The 20,748-nt window shown below is 38.2% G+C and overlaps 1 protein-coding gene across 2 annotated transcripts in view; it reads left to right on the top strand.

Moving 5' to 3' along the window:
- PRKG1 (protein kinase cGMP-dependent 1) overlaps positions 1-20,748 on the top strand; it is a 1,185,830-nt gene that overhangs the window by 153,163 nt on the left and 1,011,919 nt on the right. For both annotated transcript variants that reach the window (XM_026503976.4, XM_026503975.4), the window contains exon 2: positions 501-667. In XM_026503976.4, the coding sequence (XP_026359761.1) occupies positions 501-667 (167 nt within the window). The remainder of the gene's footprint in view (positions 1-500; positions 668-20,748) is intronic.

Below are 20,748 nucleotides of genomic sequence, written 5' to 3'. Positions count from 1 at the left end.
GTCTGGTGGAAGAGGCACACAAAAAAATAAGTAAACAAATTGTTTTTTACTCTGCTGGTGTATAATACAATACTCTCTGATGTTCTTTTACAATATATAAATATAGTGATAATAAATGTCAGTTCCATAAAATTCTCTCGTATCCTTTTCACATTTATTCTTAAACTAAGTTGCAAACTTCAGTTTAAAGTGCTTGTCCATTGGATTTTTCACAATCGTTGTGATGAAAACACATTCTAAAACAAAATGGAATGATATGCTTTTGCTTGTTTCTGGTTGGTCGCATGTGCATTCAGTGATACTTTGCTTAAAGGAGAATTTCTCAGTGCCTTTCTGACTGCCATGGAGTTACTTTGTTCTCAGGTCTTTCAGAAAATGATTGGATGCCTAACAAGAAAATGTACTGTAGTGTGCCAGAACGTCGTACAGCTCTGTTCAACTTCCCAGACTATGAAAATGCTCGTCAGATGTGCCAATAAATCTTCCCTCTCTTTCCCTAGGTCCAAGGATCTCATAAAGGAAGCTATCCTTGACAATGACTTTATGAAGAACCTGGAGCTGTCACAGATCCAGGAGATTGTGGATTGTATGTACCCAGTGGAGTACGGCAAAGACAGTTGCATCATCAAAGAAGGAGATGTGGGGTCACTGGTGTATGTCATGGAAGGTATGGTTTGTAACTCTAATCCTCTGATATTCAAATATTCCCTTTTCATCTTATCAGCCTGCACACAGATGGTAATGTATTACGTGGGACACTTCCATTTTCCCCTTTTTGTTTTTGAGAAACAATTTGAAAAGAGGTGGAACACGACTTAGATACAGTGGTTGACCAGTTGTACAAAGGGTTTCTGTTTAGAATATTAAGCTGAGAATCTAGTATTCTTTTAGACACGGAGAAAGGATGATAGGGTGAGAGAAAGAAATGCTGTTTATTACGCCGTGTAAGTCTGCACACCATCGGGGTGCTTCCAGAGAAGCTTGAGACTGTTGGAAAGTATTTTTGCCAGATAAAGTGTCAACTCTACCTTTAATTTTCAGTGTATGGCTAGGTTTCTTGCTATCATGCTTCTATAAAAAGAATGTTTTCAGCGCTTTATATGTGTGTGAAAGAGGAAATCAGACTGGTCAGTTTGCTTATGGGCTACCTAATTAGTAAGTGTGATGGATTGTTTCATAAATCTTGCACCAATAAAGATAGAAACTGCTTTGAAAACAAGAAACTGAGGCAGGCACCATACAAATATAGTTTATGCCTAGACAAATTTCATGTTGTGTATTTCTAACTTGGAATTTATGATGCTGTGCTTTTCTTCTGGGAGAAAACAAAAGCCTGATGACCAGATCAGCTGAGGAGAAAGTGAGTTCAGAAGTGCCTAGAACATCCGAGAGTTGCCATGCAAGCGTCACAATCAGTTTCTAGGTGGTGATTAGTGTCTCACCCCACGCATTCATGGCAGTGTCCTAGAATTGTCAAGTTGATAGGTCATTAAGAGAAGGGGTGTATTTGGGCAAGTGACTTGTCTTCTTTGAATTTTACCTAATTTGTAAACAAAAGGTCCTCCCGATTGCCCCTCCTTTCTGGCAGTGGTTCTCAACTGGTGATGATTCTGTGCCTCCATGGGACGTGTAACAATACCTGGACACGTTTTGGTTGTCACAGTTGGAGTGGGGATTGATGGGGGAAGCTACTAGCATCTCGTGGTTAAAAACCAGGACTGCTGCTCTGCTGAGCTGTTGCCTGCAACAGAGAATTATCTGGCGCAAACTGTCCTTAGTGCTGATGTTGACAAATCCTGCTTTTCTACCATCTTTACAAGATTGTTCTGAAGTTAAGATGAAGTAATTGGAATACGTGTTTATTGTAAAGTGCAGCACATTATAAAACAACAGTACGCATTACGATATCTATCAAACACTCAACAGTATATAAGAAATGTGCTGCCTGCATATGTCATTCACCTTTTAAGTTTTCGTCGTAATCTTTTTTGACATGTATTAGGCATTCAACTTTTAAGTCATAATTTGTATCTTTTTTTTTTTTCCCCTCCATAAGTTTTCAGCTTTTGGGTCAATGTTATGAAGTTCTTCCCCAGGCCAAAAGGAAATAAACGTTGAGCTAGGCTTTCTTCCGAATGAAAGCAAGACACAATAAACAAAAACACAAACAGTATTCATTTGGCAGACAATTGCAGGGGAAGGAGATGAAATTATAGGGCAAGAGTATATGTGGGTAGTAAGCAGAAAAGATGAGAAAAATGCAAGAAATATACAGAGGCCGAGTATAAACTATAAATATAGAGAGAGATGTTAAGAAGTGCTAACAATTAAAAAACCAAGTTTAAAGCATTTCTTAGATTATAGTTTATCAGTGGTTTTGTAGTTGATTTTTCAGGTAATTTATTGTCAGGCATGTTTGTAAGAACATCCCTATTGCATAAAGGAAGGTACACCTTACTTCTGCTATTTGCAGATGCTAATTATTGGAAAATCCATTCAAGAAAGAAATATTTCCAGAACCTGTACGTTGTTTTCCTTTATCTTGAATATCAGACGAGATCGGCCATGTTCAGGGTGGGATGGCCATAGACTATTTTGAATATCTCTTACAAAAATAGATTTCCACACAACCTTGCAAATTTTTTCCAAAAAAAAATTATCTTTATCCCTATTATCTGGTTTCTAAGACTAACTGCTGGTTTACTAGCTATGATAGAAGCAGCTTAGAAATCATAGCGTCTATTTACTGAGTGCTTAGAACAAGGTCCACGTACTGAGTGTGCTTTGTAGAAATGCTTTCCATGTATAACATTTATTTAATCTTCAAAACAATCCTATGAGATAAGGGGTAATATTTATTATTCTTATTTATAGATGAGGAGACAGGGGCCCAAAGAGTTTAGGTAACTTGCCTGTGTCTCCCAACTAGTTTATAGTAGAATTAGGACTGAGCCCAAGTCATCTGGATTCAGAGCTCCAGTTCTTAACTATGAGGCTATGTGTTAGTCAGGGTTCTCCAGAGAAATGGAGCTGATAGATAGATAGATATTGATGGATAGATACTTACTTTAAGGAATAGGCTCATGTGATTGTGGACACTGGCAAATCCCAAAGCTGCATGGTAAAGGCAGTAGGCTAGACATCTAGGGAAGAGTTGATGCTACAGTTCAAATCTGAATGTTGACTGCTGGAAGAATTCCTTCTTCTTCTGGGGAGGTCTGTCTTTTTTTCTATTCAGGCCTTCAACTGATTGGATGAGGCCCACCAACCTTATGAATGTAATCTGTGGCTCAAAGTCTACTGATGTGTATGTTAATTTCATCTAAAGAATACCTTCTCAGAAGCATCTAGGATAGTGTTTGACCAGTAATACCTGGATATCATGGCCTAGCAAGTTGACACATAAAATTAACCATCCCAGGTCCACGCCTTGTCAACTCAGCACCTGTGCGCCTCTCCTTAAACTATGCTTATCTCCAAATAAAGAAACCAGCAAGGTCATAGCTCCACCCAACATGATGTGATGATTCTGAGTACAACTGAAAACCCACTAACGCTTTCCCCCATAAAGGGTACAAAGTCCTTGGGTAATATTTACTCTTCTCCTTAATATCCCGTAATTTAAACTCTATGTTGTAAAGCTAATAATTAAATATTGTGATGTAAAGTCAATATATCTTATGTTATATGATAGGGGGGATGAGAGAAGAAAACCAAGAATTTGGTGCACATACATACACACAAACATATTTATAACAAAAGAAAGACGAAATACCCATGACAGGCTTCCCGAGGTAAAGGTAGGTATACTAATTTTTCCTCCATTGCTTCAAGCTAATTTTGAAAAATTTTATTTAGCTTCCTTTTCCTACTGGATTGACTAAACAGCAAGTCATCTTAATTATCTTTTTTAAAACAGGGTTTTAAATAGTGTATCAATATTCAGAGTCAGAAATTTTGTAGTGATGCTGTTGATTGCCTTCAGTTAAACTAACTAAAATGACTATAATCTTGTAAACTGATGCTGATCTGTCCCCAAGCTGTAATTCTAACCAGTTCAGTGCAACTTTGGCTGATCTTGTGCGAATATCCTTGTGTCAGAATAATTTCAAATTATCAAAAGAAAACCCCGTCATTTAAATTTTTATAAGTTTTAATTGAAGAAATGTTTCATTGTTTAATTAGCTTTTTATCAATGTATTTAATCTTCTCGAAATTTAGATAGCAGTGTTCTTGATAGAGATGGATTCTTTTTCATCCGCGGACATTAATATTTATAAAGAGCATTCCGTAGCAACAATGTGATGAGTAGGGCTATGGAGGCTCATTCAGAAACTTGCTTATTATCCAGACATTCAGAAAAACACCCTGGGAGTTTACGTGGAAAATCAGTCCGATTTTCTGTCTCTCTTTCCTTAAATGAAGTTTCTAACTTTAATGCTGTTTAACATGTACCTTAAGTGGTTTTTATTTGAGCTGGGCAGTGTCCCAAGTAGGACTGCACACCTAAATGCCAGCATTTCTCATCGTTTTAGCAGAAGAGAATAGTCATATGGTAAGGACTTCCCTAATTAGGATGACTGGGGAAAATCATCTGGGGGTAGTATAAATATATTATCATATATTTTCAAGCAAAATGAGTTGTGTGACCTTCAGATACTTAAAATTGCTGCCTAGTGGAAATTTCAGTGTTAAAAGTTTGAGTCAGATTCGTTGGATATTAGTTTTTTAAGGCAGTAATAATGTAAGTAGGTTAAGTTGCTAAGCCTCTGTTTACATTTTAATTATGTTTTCAAATATATCAATGACTCTTACAAAATACTTGAATACAGGTTATTTTCTTCAACAGATACTGGCCTTGGTTATGATGTAAAATTTGTTACTATCCTTATACTCTTGCCCTCCCCTTTATTATTATAGAGATTCGTTTTAGTCTCTTGTGTTCCAAAATAGGGCATATTCTGATTTAGTGCCTTTCATGAAAATGGTGATGTGAATAAAACATCGCCTCTGTGAATCTAATCAAATATTTTCATATTGAAAAATGTCGAATTTGTATCTGTCAAAGTGGTTGCTTTGCACATTTCCTGTGATGTTTCGTTGTGGAAGCAGATAGATTATGTTTTATTTCCTAAAAAAAAAAAAGGCAAGTCGTCTATTTAGTGCTCTGTGAGCATTGGCTACTTTAAGTGAAACTTTTTAATGAAATCATCAATTTTTTTATGAGGTGCTTATTAATGATAATAGCTTTTATTAAGTACTTATAAATGCCAGCTACTGTTTAATCCTTTTATAGGTATTAAATTTTAATCTTCATGGCACTCTTAAGGAGTAGCTATTCTATTACGTGCGTGTTCGTAGCTGGAGAGTCTGGTGCAAGGACAAGGTGAGTAACTTGGCCAGGATCTTCCCCCCAGTACGTTGACGTGCGAACTGAGCCAGCTGCTCCCAAGTTCCTAGACGTGACGATGGGGCAACGTTAACTTTCAAAGTGCAGATTAGAAGAACTGGTGGCATATATTTATTATGTATCATTATCCCAGTTTTAGGAGCCCATTAGAGATGCACAGCATTAAACCATAGGATAAAGGAAATGGTTTGATTATTTTCAAAGAAATACAGAACTTGAATGGCAATAGTGCTAAGAGAGAATAATCCAGATGTTTCCATGAATACCGCTTAGGCCTCTCTGCATCCTTGGAACACTGAACTGCCGATGGACCTCTCCATAGATCTTTGACCATTCACTCCTCTCCTCTTTCTCCTAACTTCTTCCTTACCCAAAGAGCAGCTGTGATTTGGCTCAATCTTGGCCTGCCTTTCTGCCCTGATTTTAGAACTCAACTCTGCTGTGCAGCTGGAAGGACCTATGTTTTCTGTCTATAATGAATGGCATTGATTTTGTTTTTATCACAGCTCCCCCCTTTTTTTAAAGAAGTTCATCACACACGCTCTTTTAATATGGCCTTTGTAATGGATGCTAAGTGATATTGACTGTTCCCATCAACACTCGGGGACTAGCCTCACGTTTCTGTTGTTACTGCACTGAGATGGCACTTTTTCCTTCTGTAGACAAAGTCATTGGGTTGTCTGCTTCCTTTCCCACTCAGTGCGTTGATACCAAGTCTGCCCATGAGGCTGATGTCAAGCACTGTTTATTCTATGGTGTGGACATGAATCACTTGTGCCGGCCACTGTTCGGAAGTAAGTTCACACAACGTGATCCTTCAAGCTCTGTTCCCCTCTCCCCCTGAAACATTTTTACTGTCTTTATATAATTAAATGATGTACAAAAGCGGACATTCAAAGAGGGATTTTATGTAAAATTGAACATTAATGATGAGCCTCACCGTGTCATTTGGCATTCCAAACACTCCCTGAGAGTACGGGGGAATTGAATGCATTTTCATATGAATGAGCTCTCCCAGTAATTTTAACATGAGAAACAGACCATTTCATTCTCCAAAATCAGGTGTTGCCCTTTGGCCTTGTGAGTTTTTCATGTTAATCTGAAAGCTATCTTTAGAACATTTGCAATACCAATGCACTTAAAGTTACTTCGCAGTTCTTTGGACCAAGCTCATAATGTTAATGTGAAAGAGGAAACCTGTGCACTGCTTACATAAAACCAAAACAGACCTCGGTTTATAAGAGTGATCATAAACCTAGTGGATCTGGAAGTATGAAATACAACTAGTAAACTATATTTCGGTTATGGAGTCAATGGCGACGACAAGGGTCTGGGTTATTTAGATGGTGTGGGAGTATCATGTCTATTCTGTGGTGCGAAGCTTCAAAAAAGCCTTCGATAGACTTGGACCAAGTCCAGGAATTACAACGTAGAGCTATAGATCATATATAAAAATATATAGATCACATATATAAATGCATAGATCATATATATAAGTATATAGGTGTATTTAAATGACATTGTTTCATGTATAGATGGAACGTTTAGGAAGAAAGAATACTTTTTTAGATACTGAAAATGCTGTCACTTGAAAAGGGAATTGTTCTTTGTGAATCTACATGACCAAAGGAGAAACGGAAGTTATAGGGAAGACTTTGGCAGCAAGGTGCTACTGAATAATATGGTCTAGGAGTCAAGTGAGCAGCCTGTTACGGTGGCAAGAACCCCGTCTCAGGAGGCATTCCAGCACGGACTCCAGAGCATCTGCTTGGAGAGAGTTTGTGGGGGGCGAGGGAGGGATTCCCCGTGGCTGACTCATAACGCATCTCCTGGCCCTTCCCTAAACTCCGACATTCTCACTGTGTGGGTCTGTGAAAGAGTATCCTACAAGCTAGCTTAGGAGAACCCAGCCCTCCAAAGGCTTCCTCGCAAACACTCACCTGGACATGCAGGGTTAAGTGTTTTCGTGGTATATTATATAAATCAAATAATCCTGCATGTATTTTTCTGTTACTTAATTTTTTGGGTTCAATTTTATGTGGTGCTGTATAACCCAATTTATTTATCCTTTCTGCTGATGATTATATGTAGACTGTTTCCAGTTATTTTGTTCTCGAATACTAATGAGGCTGAGCAGCTTTTCCTACGTCCACAGACCCTCTGTGTTTCTTTTGTGGAGTGTCGGTTGTAGTCTTCTGCCCATTTTTTTCTGTTGATTGGTTGGCTCTACGTATTTCCGATTTTAGTCTCTGTCATTTGCAGGCATTGCGAGTATCTTTCTCAATCTATGGCTTTAATTTTTACTCATTTATGATATCTTCTGATGAACAGAAGTTACTAATTTTAGTGTAGTGAAATAACATCAGTCTTCTTCTTGGTTTGTGCTTTTTGTATCTTTGTAAGAAATTCTGGATGGCGGTATTTTTCGTGCCCATGTTTATGTGTGTATGTGTGTGTCCATGAAGGCATGTGCTTGAGTTAGGGTATGAGGAATTACCTAGCAAGGAGTATATCCGCATTTGTGACCTAGGTGAGAGTTGTCCTTTTCAAAGCAGGAAACTGGAAAGGCAATGCATTTTTGTTTCTATGTTCTTTTTCCCCAATGTATTTTAAGAATTCTTTATACATTGTCCTTAGAGGACAGGACACGTATTTTTGAATATGCTTGGCGATAACAGTTTCTTTTTCCTGTGAGGGTACATTTTATGTTTGGAAATAATCACAAGTCATTTAGTGATAGATTTGATGAATAGGGATAGATGGTTAAGCGGAACCATACCTTTTTTCCTTTATTGCTAATATAGGTAAAGATGTGTGTGTACGTACCATCATAAGGTAACAGCATTTGTTGTACAAGTCAAGAAAAATTAACAAGATGTTTTAAGGGTATCATTTTTTGAAATATTGACATATTTTGAAGGATAATGTTCTTACTACTCATTAGGCTGCTTACGTCGTTGTGTGATTTTGTAAAAATAGCTTAATCACGTTGTGGTTCTAGCAATGTAGCTCTTTCCACTTTTCTTTCCAAATTATTAATGGTAGAATTGAATTTTTTACATTGAGGAGGGCAGTAGTGTGGCTTTTCTTACTTTCGAAGACTCCCCAAAGCTAAAATCCTTGAAAATTGCTTAGTGTTTTTTTTTTCTTTTTGAGACAGAAAAAGTTGGAGAGCCATCAATTTTTTTTAAAATCAATCTGAAATTAGTAAAGAAGATCATAGGTTATGCTAAAAGGGTACAAGTATTTTTTTCTTACTCTTACTTCATAACAGTTATGGGTCTTATGTCTATGCGGCTTCATTTTGCTAAACTATCCATCTCTCCATTCTGCAATTTTGAGAGAATGCCAAATTTGAAAGTTTAAAAATGCATTTTCAGTGAACGTTAAAAATGAATACAGCATAGCTGAAAAAAAAATGAAAATATGGATTAGTACCATTTTGGCAATAGTGTGATAACACATCGATTTCCTGCTAATGAGGTGAAACTTACTTTGGGCATCAGTACATGGAACTGGTGACCAGTTTGCATGCTAAACATTCGACAGGCTTCTGAAATTGCCATGGGTTCAATTTAAAATCACATCGATGTATTTCTTAAGAGATTTTTAACAAGATTCTGAATGCTTTTGGTGGGTGGGGGCTGGATAGACTAATGCTTTTAATATCCATTCCTCTAATGAAAAATCCCTGAAGATGAGCAGTTGTTTGGGCAGGCTCTCAGAGGGCTGGGCAGAGAGGAGCTGCTTCCCAGCAGGACAGGCTGCGTGGTGTGGCTGCCATGGCAACAGCCCACCCCACCCCCGGGACAAAGGACGCTGGAATTGGTCTCTGAAGTCCTTATTGGAATTCTCCCATGACTCCGCATTTGAGAAACGCAGCCTATAGTAGCACATCCTTTATCTGAATTTAACGCCTGTAGCTTTGGAAGGTTGAAGTCTGAGTCTGGTCTTTATATTTAGGCCCCTCTATAAACTCCTTTCTGATGAAAACGAAAATATTTTTGTGCTAAAGCTTCTTAGTAGTGCACCGAGTTATAAGGTTATTAAAATGAATTCCTGAAAATTCACGTTTTATGCATATTTAAAATTTCAAGAAATTATTATTGACTTTTATATTAATGATTTACTTAATACCATTTTCTTTGCCTTGTTTGCCCGGCTTTACTAAAGCTGATTATTTTTTGGGTACAATGAAACTACTTGATAGTTATTTATAAGAATGTACGGAAGCGTGTGCTTTTAAAGCAAGACAGGATATTTACTTTCTATTTGCTGTGTGCTATCTTGTGTGACTTAACTGGAGCGCTTAAGTTACTTTGATACTTTTCACTATCAAAGCCAATTAAGTTACTCCGTTCTTTGATCAATAGCAAAGCTATACTAGAAAAATCATCCAGTGAAAGTGGTCTAAGTATTAGGAGAGATGGTTTTCCATTTCACTAGTAGGCAATGGGATATTTACAGAGTAAAGCTAAAACTTTTCACACAATTATCATTAACGCCAATGTGTTTAAAATTTTCCTTCAAAAATTGATTAAGCTTCTTTAAAATATCACGGAGTTCCCACTGGTGAAATGAAGGAAGTGGCATTCGTTTCCATTAGAGTTTAATTAATAGCCTATTGTGATAACTTTTACTGAAAGCCATTCATTTACTCATCAAACTTTTTTTGTTCATTTATATGGTTAGAAGGATATAATTCAATGTTACATTTTATATTTGACTTGTGTTTACAGAGCATCATGTTACCTTACTCTTTTGTTATATTGTCTTTCATATTATTTTAGAATATTTAATACCTTCAGCAATATTCTTAATATAGATTTATGCTGTCCCCAGTGTTCCACTCAAGATAGTACATGTCCTTAAATTAAAGTCATTTTTTAAAGATTTGTAATAATTTGCTCCAATATGTCCAGTGCAGACATTTTTATTGACTTAGCCTCTTGGAAATATTCATGCACAGATATTTATACTCTGTGCCCATGTGTGTATATGAATTTACATGAAATTATTTCCTCCCAGAGTTCACATTATATTTTAGGAAGTGATGGGGTGGTTAATATAATATAGAGATGCTATCAATGGTTACATTCAAATTTATAAGGAAAATAGAGGATTAAACAACAATAATCATAAGTATTGATGATAAGGCTCCTGAGTAAATGAAAAATTAGTCTGCAAAGGAAAAATACTTAATTTATGTGTTTTTGGGAACAAATTTCACGCCATTTTCTTAAAAGATAACATCTATGGAAATTCTTGACATTTCTTTCCATTTAATCCTATGGATTTGAGTTTTTTATTTATTCGACAGAGATAGAGACAGCCAGCGAGAGAGGGAACACAAGCAGGAGGAGTGGGAGAGGAAGAAGCAGGCTCCTAGCGGAGGAGCCTGATGTGGGGCTCGATCCCATAACGCCGGGATCACGCCCTGAGCTGAAGGCAAACACTTAACGACTGTGCCACCCAGGCGCCCCTTGGATTTGAGTTTTTATTTCTCACATCAGTTCTAGAGGTCAAAGCCACATGAAATAGGAAAAATGCTTCAGCAGATTTTTGTGTTGAGAATTAGGTTGCATATATACATAGCAGGCCTTGCTAAACTACCATGCTTTCCTCCCCCTCCATATGGCGTGTTTCTACAAAAGTAGAGAAGGTGTTAGAGATAAAGCAGAGTGTGGATTTGACTGAGTGTCGTCCATGAATACATGAAATTCTTTGTAAGTCCCTTGACAATTGAGAACAGCAAAGGAAGTATATAATGGAGTTCTTTTGGCAGTACGGTTTCTTTATTATGATTCGCTTATCAATTCATCTGATTATTTATTCATGCCTGCTGTTCACTTCCTAGAAATGCTTTCTCAGGTCTGACTGTGTCTCAGTGGACACTGAGGGTGTAGTAGTGAACAAGACATACACAGTCCCATATCGTCCAGACCTTAGAGCCTGGTGACGGTCGTAGGGGAGAAGCACAAAGAACATTCACGAAAATAAGCACAATACTCCTAGATAGTTATCAGGGCTATGAGTAAATTGATAAAACAGGGTGAGGTGAGAGGGAGTCATAAGGTAGGTTTGGCAATGATCAGGTGGGTCAGGGAGGGCTCTCCTATGAGGGCATCATTTGAACCAAGACCCAAATGACAAGAAGGAGCCAGACACATGAAAGTGTGGATAGAGGTTCCAGATGAGGACAGCTGCAAGCAGAAAGGTGCTAAGGTGGGGAAAGATTGGCATGGTCAAGAGAAAGAAGGCAATGAAATGAGTTGATATTGGCAAGGTCACTTGTAGGACGCTGGAGGTAGTTTAATTTTATTCCAAGAGATTTAGAGAGCATTGGAGTTTAGGCTGAGATGGGACATGATGTGATTTAGGTGTTACGAGTGGAGAAATGGATTCCACTACTAATGGAGGGTGGAAAATATGTCCCGTGGAGTGGTGGGGTACACAGGGATTCCGGTTGGGAGGTTGTATCCAGCAGTGATCCAAGCGAAATGTAATGCTGGCTTGGGCCGAGATGACAGCATGGGAAGTGAGGGACGGCGGGTGCATTTTGGCAGCTCGTAGATGTGATATGGGGGTGAAAGAAAGAGGAATTGGGAAGGACTTGTTGGTTTTTGAATTAAACAGTTGGGTGAACAGTGGTGCCATTTTCTGAGATGGGAAAAAGTGTGTGGAGTTCATGGTGAAGAAACAAAACCAAGAATTCTGTCCTGATGATGTGAAGTTCAGATGCCATTGGAGAAGCCACAAGGGTGACACCTTCTGACAGCCCTGTTGAGAGGTCTGAGTGGAGGGGGAAGTGGCCCATTAGTGCAACAAGGCAGAGAGGGGCGATGGATGAAAGGAGCTCTCTTGTAGCTAGAGTAGTTGCTTTACGTGCAGCAGAACAAATGGGCAAATTTGGGTATTTTAACAGATTTCATACACAGAGATATTCATAAATATTTTTAAATTCTTTAATGAGAAATCTTTGTAGTAAACTGAAAATTCTTTCCAATGTAATCACACTAACATTTTTGAAGGAGGAGTCCTTGAAGTCTGGGCTCCTAGGGGCTCCTTGAGGTCAAACCTGTCTTTATAATAACACGAGCATGTCCTTTGTCTTCTGTCTCATTCTCTCACAGGCGTGTGGTAGAATTTTCTAGAAGCGACATGATGTGTGATAGAGCTGCAGGGAGGGTGCAGAAGCAGAGGATGACGCTGTCGTCTGTTGAGCCAGATATCAATATGGTTTCCAAAAAGTATAAAGCAATGACATGCTTTTCATTAATATTTTTGTTTTTAAAATATAGTTAATTTTATAAAAAAACCTTTTTTACATGTAGTATGTTTCTTATTTTCAAGTGAATACATGTGTTTAAAAATTTCCTGTTTTAAGGTCTAATGGAATAAATATCAATAGATCTAACCCAAGGAAGGAAAATCTTTTCGAAGTTTTCAGTAATTTTTGTTAGCGTTAAGTGGTTCTGAAAAATGACCAACTAGATGCCTGTTCCAAAAAACATGCTGGATTGGTTTAAGGTTTAAAATATCAGATACTGAGGGGCGCCTGGGTGGCTCAGTCCATCTGTTAAGCGTCTGTCTTCTGCTCAGGTCATGATCTCAGGGTCCTGGGATCAAGACCCACATTGGCTCTGTGCTCAGTGGGGAGTCTGCTTCTCTCTCTCTCTCATTGCCCCTCCCCCCAACTCATGCTCTGGATCAAATAAATAAATAAAATCTTTTTAAAAAATCAGATATCGACTCCGCGATCCCAAATAGCACATACATAGAATCAAGTTACAAAACAAACGTCTTTTATTTTTATTTATTTTTTGTTTGTTGTAGTATAATTGACATATAACACAATATTAGTTTAAGGTGTACAACACAAGGATTTGGTATTTGTACATACTGCAAAGTGATCACCACAGTAAGTCTAGTTCACACCCATCGCCATACATAGTTACAAATTTTTTTTTCTTGGGATGAGACTTTTAAGATTTACTGTTTTAGCAACTTTCAATTATGCATTCCAGTGTTATTAACTGTAGTTACCCTGCTGTACATTTCATCGGCAGGACTTATTTATTTTATAACTGGAAGTTTGTAGCAAATGGCTTTTAAATAAAGTCTTGGTAGATTAGAAACAAAAATTCCTGGGAAGACTGACATTTAAATCTAGAGCAAATAGCCAATACTGATCAACAGTGGGCAAGTCAGTTGCACTGAAGTGCTTACTATTCTGTTAATTCCAGTCCATTTCACAGTTTGAAAGGTATCCTTGTTGGATTTTGCAGGTTCTGTTTGCACACTTTCTAATGTTCGAGATTTGGGAATATAATTGGGTTCCCCAGTGATTATCCTGAATTAGTGTAGTAGGATACTGATTTTTTTTTGTAATTAGACTCTAATTATAGTTCTAAAGGAATAAAGGAATCAAATGTCCTTTGAATCCAATCAGCATTTTTGGAGAAGAAAATGGTTTTATACTGTGCTTATTTCATACTTAAAAGGATTCTTGAAGATGTAGCATTTTATATTTGGAAGGTTCATTGCAATAATTCATCTAATGCCATAAATGCTTTCAAATGAAATAAGAGAATATGTTATTTTTCACATGGTCCCAGATAGTCTACTCAGTGCATGTATAAACCAAAATTGTCAGTTACTGATTGGGTGTCTCATTTAAAATTTTTATTATTAAGTAAATGTATGACGTCTCTGTGTATTTCTCTGGTGATGCATTTTGCAAAGAGATTTTTCATTTGCTGGTGCATTTGCTTATGTTTGGTATCTTACCACCATGCTATTGAACATTTTCTTGGGATAGGTTTAAAAACAAAAAAACAAAACAACAACAAAAAAAATCCCCAACTTACTGCTTTCATTTATTTTTCTTGGAAAGTCAAGTTTCTGTTTTCTTTTCCCAAAGGCAGCTCTTATGAGATAAGTAACATTAGAAGATAAAAGGCTTACTCCAACTGTGAACACATATGACATTATGTTGTGATGAGAACTTAATTTTAGAATGTGTTTTTTATGCAAGTAATAGTTCAGTATTTTCTACAACAGTACATTCTGTTTCGTGTTCTCACACAGTGTAGACTTTTTTGACATAACTAGACTGCCGAACTAGGTTTCTGTCTTTTGTCTCCGGGTGCTTTATGTTACAAGCTTTAGCCGTGTCGTGCAGTTGTCTTGTGCAGGAGTGGCCCCTGGACCAAGGGCCACTAATCCTGGGAGTTTAATCCAGGTCCGTGCATTCAGTGGCTGTGTGACCAGCTTGGAATGCTTGGAACGATCCTTTTTGAAGCATACTGCATTCCCAGCTTCATGAACGCACCTCCTTTCTTCCCCAACCCTGGCCCATGCTGGAAACCCAGGAGTGATTCCAGGCCCTGCGTCTGCTTATCCTCAAATCCTGTTCCGTTTATCAGCCCAGCAGCGTCATGTGTCCCTGTCTGCTGCTGCTTTATTTCAGATCTTCAGAACTTCTGGCCTGAATTTTTCCAACGATTCCTATAGGTCTGCCTGTCCCTAGGCTTCTTACACTTCCATACGCCCTCTATGCTACCATGAACAAGGTCTTTCTAGAAGGCACATGTGTTCGTGTCATCTCCTTGCTTACTGTTTTCCAGTGCTTTGCCATGGTACATTCCAAACTCCCGAGGATAGAACGCTCTGCAGTGAAATAGAGAGAGCTGGCTTTTGGAACTTGGCAGAACTGAACCTGAATTTTGATTCCTTAACACGTAACTAGTTAAGGAAGCTTGAGGAAATTCTCTAACTTCTGCTCCTGCTTCCCCCATTAGATTCTGCACTCACCACTCTGTGGCTTTGGCTCAACTTCCTTGAATGTTCTCTTGTCTCTGTGACTCTGTAGATGTTTTCCTGTGCTTGGGATACACACATTACTGCTCTTTAGAGGCACTGTAGGGGTTGGCTCTGCTAAAAAGCCTTCTCTGACTCTTCCCTACTGGGCTGGATTCTGTGCTCTGAAGTTGGTGTAACTTTGTGTCCCTCTCTAGAAGCACATGGGTCACACTGTGTTTCATTCAGTCATGCAACTTACTCATTCAAGAAGTACTTACTTTGCATATACTACGTGCCAGGCATTGGTCCATTGTCCTAAGTGTTTGGGTGATAGTAGACCCCAAAGAGTAGAAAATGCCTGTTAACATTGTGCTTGTACCCTAATCAGGAAGCTATGAAACAAACAAACATTTATAATATGTAAATGGGTGTGAGTGTTTGTGTATGTATATGTATATACAATTGGTTGGTGATAAGTGATATGAAAACCAAAGCATGTTAAGGGGATAGAGAGTGGCATGAGAGATGGGAAGGAATCACTATGTTATATGTAGTAGTTGAGGATGGCCTCGATGAGTCGAACGTCGAGCAGAGGCAGAGAAATGGAATAAGATGACAGTGGGCCATGCTAGTATCTGGGGGAAGACCATTTCAGCCAAAAGGAATGCAGATGTCCAAAGACCTGAGATGGGGTTGTGGTCGACATGTTCGAGGGACAGTATGGAAGCCAGTGTAGCTGGAGTAGAGTGAGTGGTTATGGGGGAGTGGATGAGGAGTTAGGTAAGGAAATCAATGATATCACAGAGCTCTGAGTGGCCTTGTTGGCCATGTTAAGGACTTTTGTTGTTATTATTTTTTTAATCAAGATGGCACTACCCAGGAGAATTTGAGCTGAAGTACAGCATGCTCTAATCTATGGCTTCCTTGGGGCCATGGAAATTGGAAGCAGGGATATCAGTTGGGAAACCATTGAAGCTGTCAGGAAGGGGGAATGCTGGCTTGGATTAAGATGGTAAAAGTGGAGGTCGTAAGAAATGGTCCAATTTGAGAACTGGGTCGCAAGTTCAGCCAGCACTGTTGAACAATGGATTGGACTGGAAGTGGTAAGTGAGATGAAGGCAGGACTGGCAGATTCCAAACCTTTGGCCTGAACAACTGGAATCATGGAGTTGCTTTTCCCAGAAGTGGAAAAGGTTAATCGGGGAGCAAGGCTGTCAGGAAACACTTAGTGGACAATCATCTTTTGCCGACGTATTGCATTAGGGATTCGCTAAATTGTGGTAACAAAAAGCCCTCAAAATATGGTGGTTCAAATAAGATGTAGGTTTATTTCTCTTTACTCTAATATCGTTGAGGTGAGAGGAGCAGTGGTACGCCATGTGGTTAATCAGGCACCCAGATTTCATCCACCCTGCTGCTCCAGGGCCCCCTGGGTGTAATCACCATGCTCAGACCTGAAGCTGGGTTGCCACCATGTTGGAGTTCCATCCCCTAGGAGGGGAAGAAGAGGCTGGAGAAAGCAAGGAGCTTCAGCCTGTTCTTATCCTCTCACCCAGCATTCAGATACGAGAAAAGCTAGAAAAAGTAATCTCTACAAAGGTAGCCTCTTGTCCTAAAAAAATTGGTAAAGGATTCTCTTACTAAAATGGAGAGAATGTAACTTTGGGGACACTTGGGGGACACTACACAACATTGGTCTCTCTCTCATAAGCATCACTACATGTTGGCTCCATTAATACTAGTTAATTACACAGGACAGAAATTAATTTATGCTTGATATTGTGTTTCCCCCATAAACTTTTGAATTAGTTTCATAACTCATTTTTTCATATTTCAGACTACATTTTTAAAAAGATTTTTTAAAAATAATCTCTACATGTACATGGGGCTCGAACCCACAACCCTGATCAGGATCAAGAGTCACACGTGCCACCGAGTGAGTGAACCAGGCGCCCCCAGGCTACATTTTTAATGTGTATTCATTGCTAATGGAGAAAAACTGTAGCATTTCAATTATCTGTAAGTCCATGTGTTATATTTATTCATTATCCAGGATGAACAAAGCATGACAAACGAGTATTTATATTTTTTTTAAAGTATTTACCTCACATGCTTGCTTCCAAATAGCAATTCCAGAAATCACCCTCCGTGGTGAAAGAATGAGTCACTTCCGTGTAATAAAATTACATCACCTCTTCCAAACTGCTAATTCTCCAAACCTCACCTAACGTTCCACTGGAGGCAAATGTTGCCTCTTCATCCTAGCACTATTTAGCTTGAAAGTTAGCAAAGATGTATTTGTATTTAAAGATGTTTTTATGAGTCATAAACTGCATAACATTAAAATATACATTTTTAGAATAAGGAATCTAATCCTAAAATGAAATCTAATAAAACAAATTGGGGAAAGAGTATTTTATAATCAGGTGACTGTGAGATGGCACATAGGACATATTATATCTCATTTGGGAAGCTGGAGACTGGGTTATCAACATGAAAGAAAAGTAGTTCCTATTTCTTTGTAACATCGTATTTGTATTACATTGTATTACATTGCTTTATAAAATTGGTCCGATCTTTTGTCCAAGATCTGTACGTGTATATATATCCTGTCAGGTCATTCTATTTGCAGGATGCCACGTGCTATTTTCCAAACTCCTCCAATGGGAATGATTGAATTCTTGTGTATTTATTTGCATATCTTCAAGCCTAGGTCTCTGTATCAAATACATTTTCTTAATTTACTAGTAAAATTTTCATTCTAAAGATGATATGAAGGTATGGGTATTGAAGAACCTCTTGGGTCTACCAGACTCTGAGTTCCATTTTGGCAGAAACCTTGCAGGTGTTCCCCAGTGCCTAGCCTGGGGCCAGCACAGAATAAGTGTTTCCTTAATTTAACAAGTAATTATTAGTTGAATCTTGTTTGAATGCCAAATATACTCCCCAACACCAAAACCTCACAGTTTATTTTAGGGAATCTATACACACACCCAGATGCATGCAAAACCATCTCTCTCTCTCTCTCTCTCTCTCTCTCTCTCACACACACACACAGAGCTATATTAAACTCCCTTTAAATCTAGAATTATCTTATGGATAATGAAAATTGATAATACATTATTATTGTAGCTTCTGAAAATTTTTAAGCAGATATTAAGCATTTGGTTAATTCTGAAAATTATCTCTTTGTTTTCCTTCTAGATGAAACTTTCATTTTTAAAATCTCTCACATTTGGTCTTTTAAGCTTCCTGAATCCTCTGTTGAAATTTAATAAGTCACAACTTTTGAAAATTGTTTGATCTAACAGAATATTGTTTGGATTATGCAGACTTCAGATTAAGATCCTTAGGCGTGGGCTGTGTGTGTGTGTGTGTGTGTGTGTGTGTGTTAAATTCTGAACTTTCTGAAGATGAAATTTTGAAGGATAGTATACCACATTGTGGTAATGCTATGGGTCACTTGGCATATTTAAGAGTCCAATAATATATTTTGATAGTAGTGATAGATTCACGAAACCACGTGTAAATCTTTCATCAGTGTGGAAGCATATCTCATTATGCTCAAGAGAGAACTGGTTGAGTTAAACTTTGCCCTAAGGAAAGCTAAGAAAATTAGAAAAAAAATTGAGTAAAAATATTTAGCTTTTCGTATCTTGTAATGCTTTGCCTGTAACTAAAATAAAACTGAGTTTAATAAACTTTTACTATGCATGACAAATGTATTTCTTCAATTTATCATACCAAATATATTCCTTTCTAAAAACACTGAGCTAGGGGTGCCTGGCTGGCTCAGACGGGAAGAGCATGTGGCTCTTGATCTCAGGGTCATGGATTGGAGCCCCATGTTGGGTGTAGAGATTACTTAAATAAATAAAACTTTAAAAAATTTGGAAACACCCAGCTATATAAAAGAATTACTAGATTTAAAGGAATTTCAAAAAATGATCAAATCTCGGGGGTTCTGGGGGGCTCAGTTGGTTAAGCATCTGCCTTCAACTCAGGTCATGATCACAAGGTCCTGGGATGGAGCCCTTCCTGGGGCTGCCTGCTTATCGGGGAGTCTGCTTCTCCCACTCCCCTCCCCCCACTTGTGCTCTCTGTCTCCGAATCTCTCCCTCAAATAAATAAAATCTTTAAAAACAAAGATCAAATTTTTCTTGAGGCTTGATTAGATCAACTATGTAAGGTCAAGCTTTAAGTCCTAAAATGTTTGAGAGCATTGAATTTAATAAAATCTGTTACTATTGAGAATGTTTTCCCTTATGCTTAAACAAACGCAACCTTTTTCAATTAAATTTTTTTTTTTTATTATTTGCAATGGAGAGGTGCTTATCGACTTCAGTGCAGTTGTCCTTGTTTCTAAAATTGAGGAGTAAAGAATCCCATGTTTTTGACTTAGGGATAGAGTAGTGTATACTGGTCAAGAAAAGTCTTAAATTATTTAACCTTAATGAACCTGTATTTCATTCCCTATAAAATATGAATTCATATTACCTTCCTCAAAAGTTTCTAGTATGGAGGGCCAGATAGGATCATGAATGTGAAACACTTAATACTCATTTAAGGGCATTGTAAACATTTTTTTTTAATGTACACTAATTATTCTTAGCATGAGAAATTAGCATAGGAAATTCAGATATTTAATTTTCTTCTCATCTGCTGAAGATGTGCATATAATCGGAGGCTCCTGGCTGGCTCAATCAGTTGAGCATCCGACTCTTGATTTTGGCTCAGGTGGTGATCTCAGGGTCATGAGATCAAGCCCCGTGTCAGACTCCATGCTCAGTGGGGAGTCTGCTGGACTCCCTCTGCCCCTCCCCCTGCTCTCTCTCTCCCCTCCTCTAAAATAAATAAATAAATCTTAAAAAAAAAAACAGATGTGCATATAATCAGATGTTTTATTACCTTAGTCACAAGAAGCAGGAACTTGAAATTGAAAATGGTAAATGTTTAACAATAGGTTCTTGAAAAAAAAAAAAAGAAAAGAGAAACAAACCTTGTTTGTAGTCTTTGCCAATTTTTGTGGCGTGAACACTCTCGTCGTGGCCAATTTCAGGCTACCGACATCACGGCTGAATGCAGAGTTGTTAATCTGCTAATCGGAGTCAGCTCTGGCCCCCGCCGGGTATGCCCCTTCATAAAGACAGCTGCGTAAGCAAGCGTATCTAGAATTGTAGGATTGGTACCTTAATTTGATACTTTGTACCTTTACTGGTTGCTCAGGGACTGCATTTTCCATCAGCGCGGTTCATTGGTTAGATTTACTTTCAACCGCAATTCCTTTCAGCCCTGGAATTCAAATTTCTCTTTAAGTCATACCTTTGAAGTTGCAGCTGGCTCAGAACCTGTTTGCCTTACTTGCAAATAGCACATTGGGGGCTTTATGCTTCCTCCATCCCTTCCAGTTAGCACGCTGGGTTACACAAGTGCAGGGTTTTCGTTTATACATCATGAGTAATTTCTTTTCTTTCAAGGAAAAGACAATGTAAAAGGGCTTGTGAATTCACACTGAGTTTTAACCTGTAGCCAGC

The sequence above is a fragment of the Ursus arctos genome, unplaced genomic scaffold, assembly GCF_023065955.2.
Source record: "Ursus arctos isolate Adak ecotype North America unplaced genomic scaffold, UrsArc2.0 scaffold_7, whole genome shotgun sequence".
Taxonomy (NCBI): domain Eukaryota; kingdom Metazoa; phylum Chordata; class Mammalia; order Carnivora; family Ursidae; genus Ursus; species Ursus arctos.
Note: the sequence above shows the minus strand (reverse complement) of the source record. Positions and strands in the feature narration are given on the sequence as shown.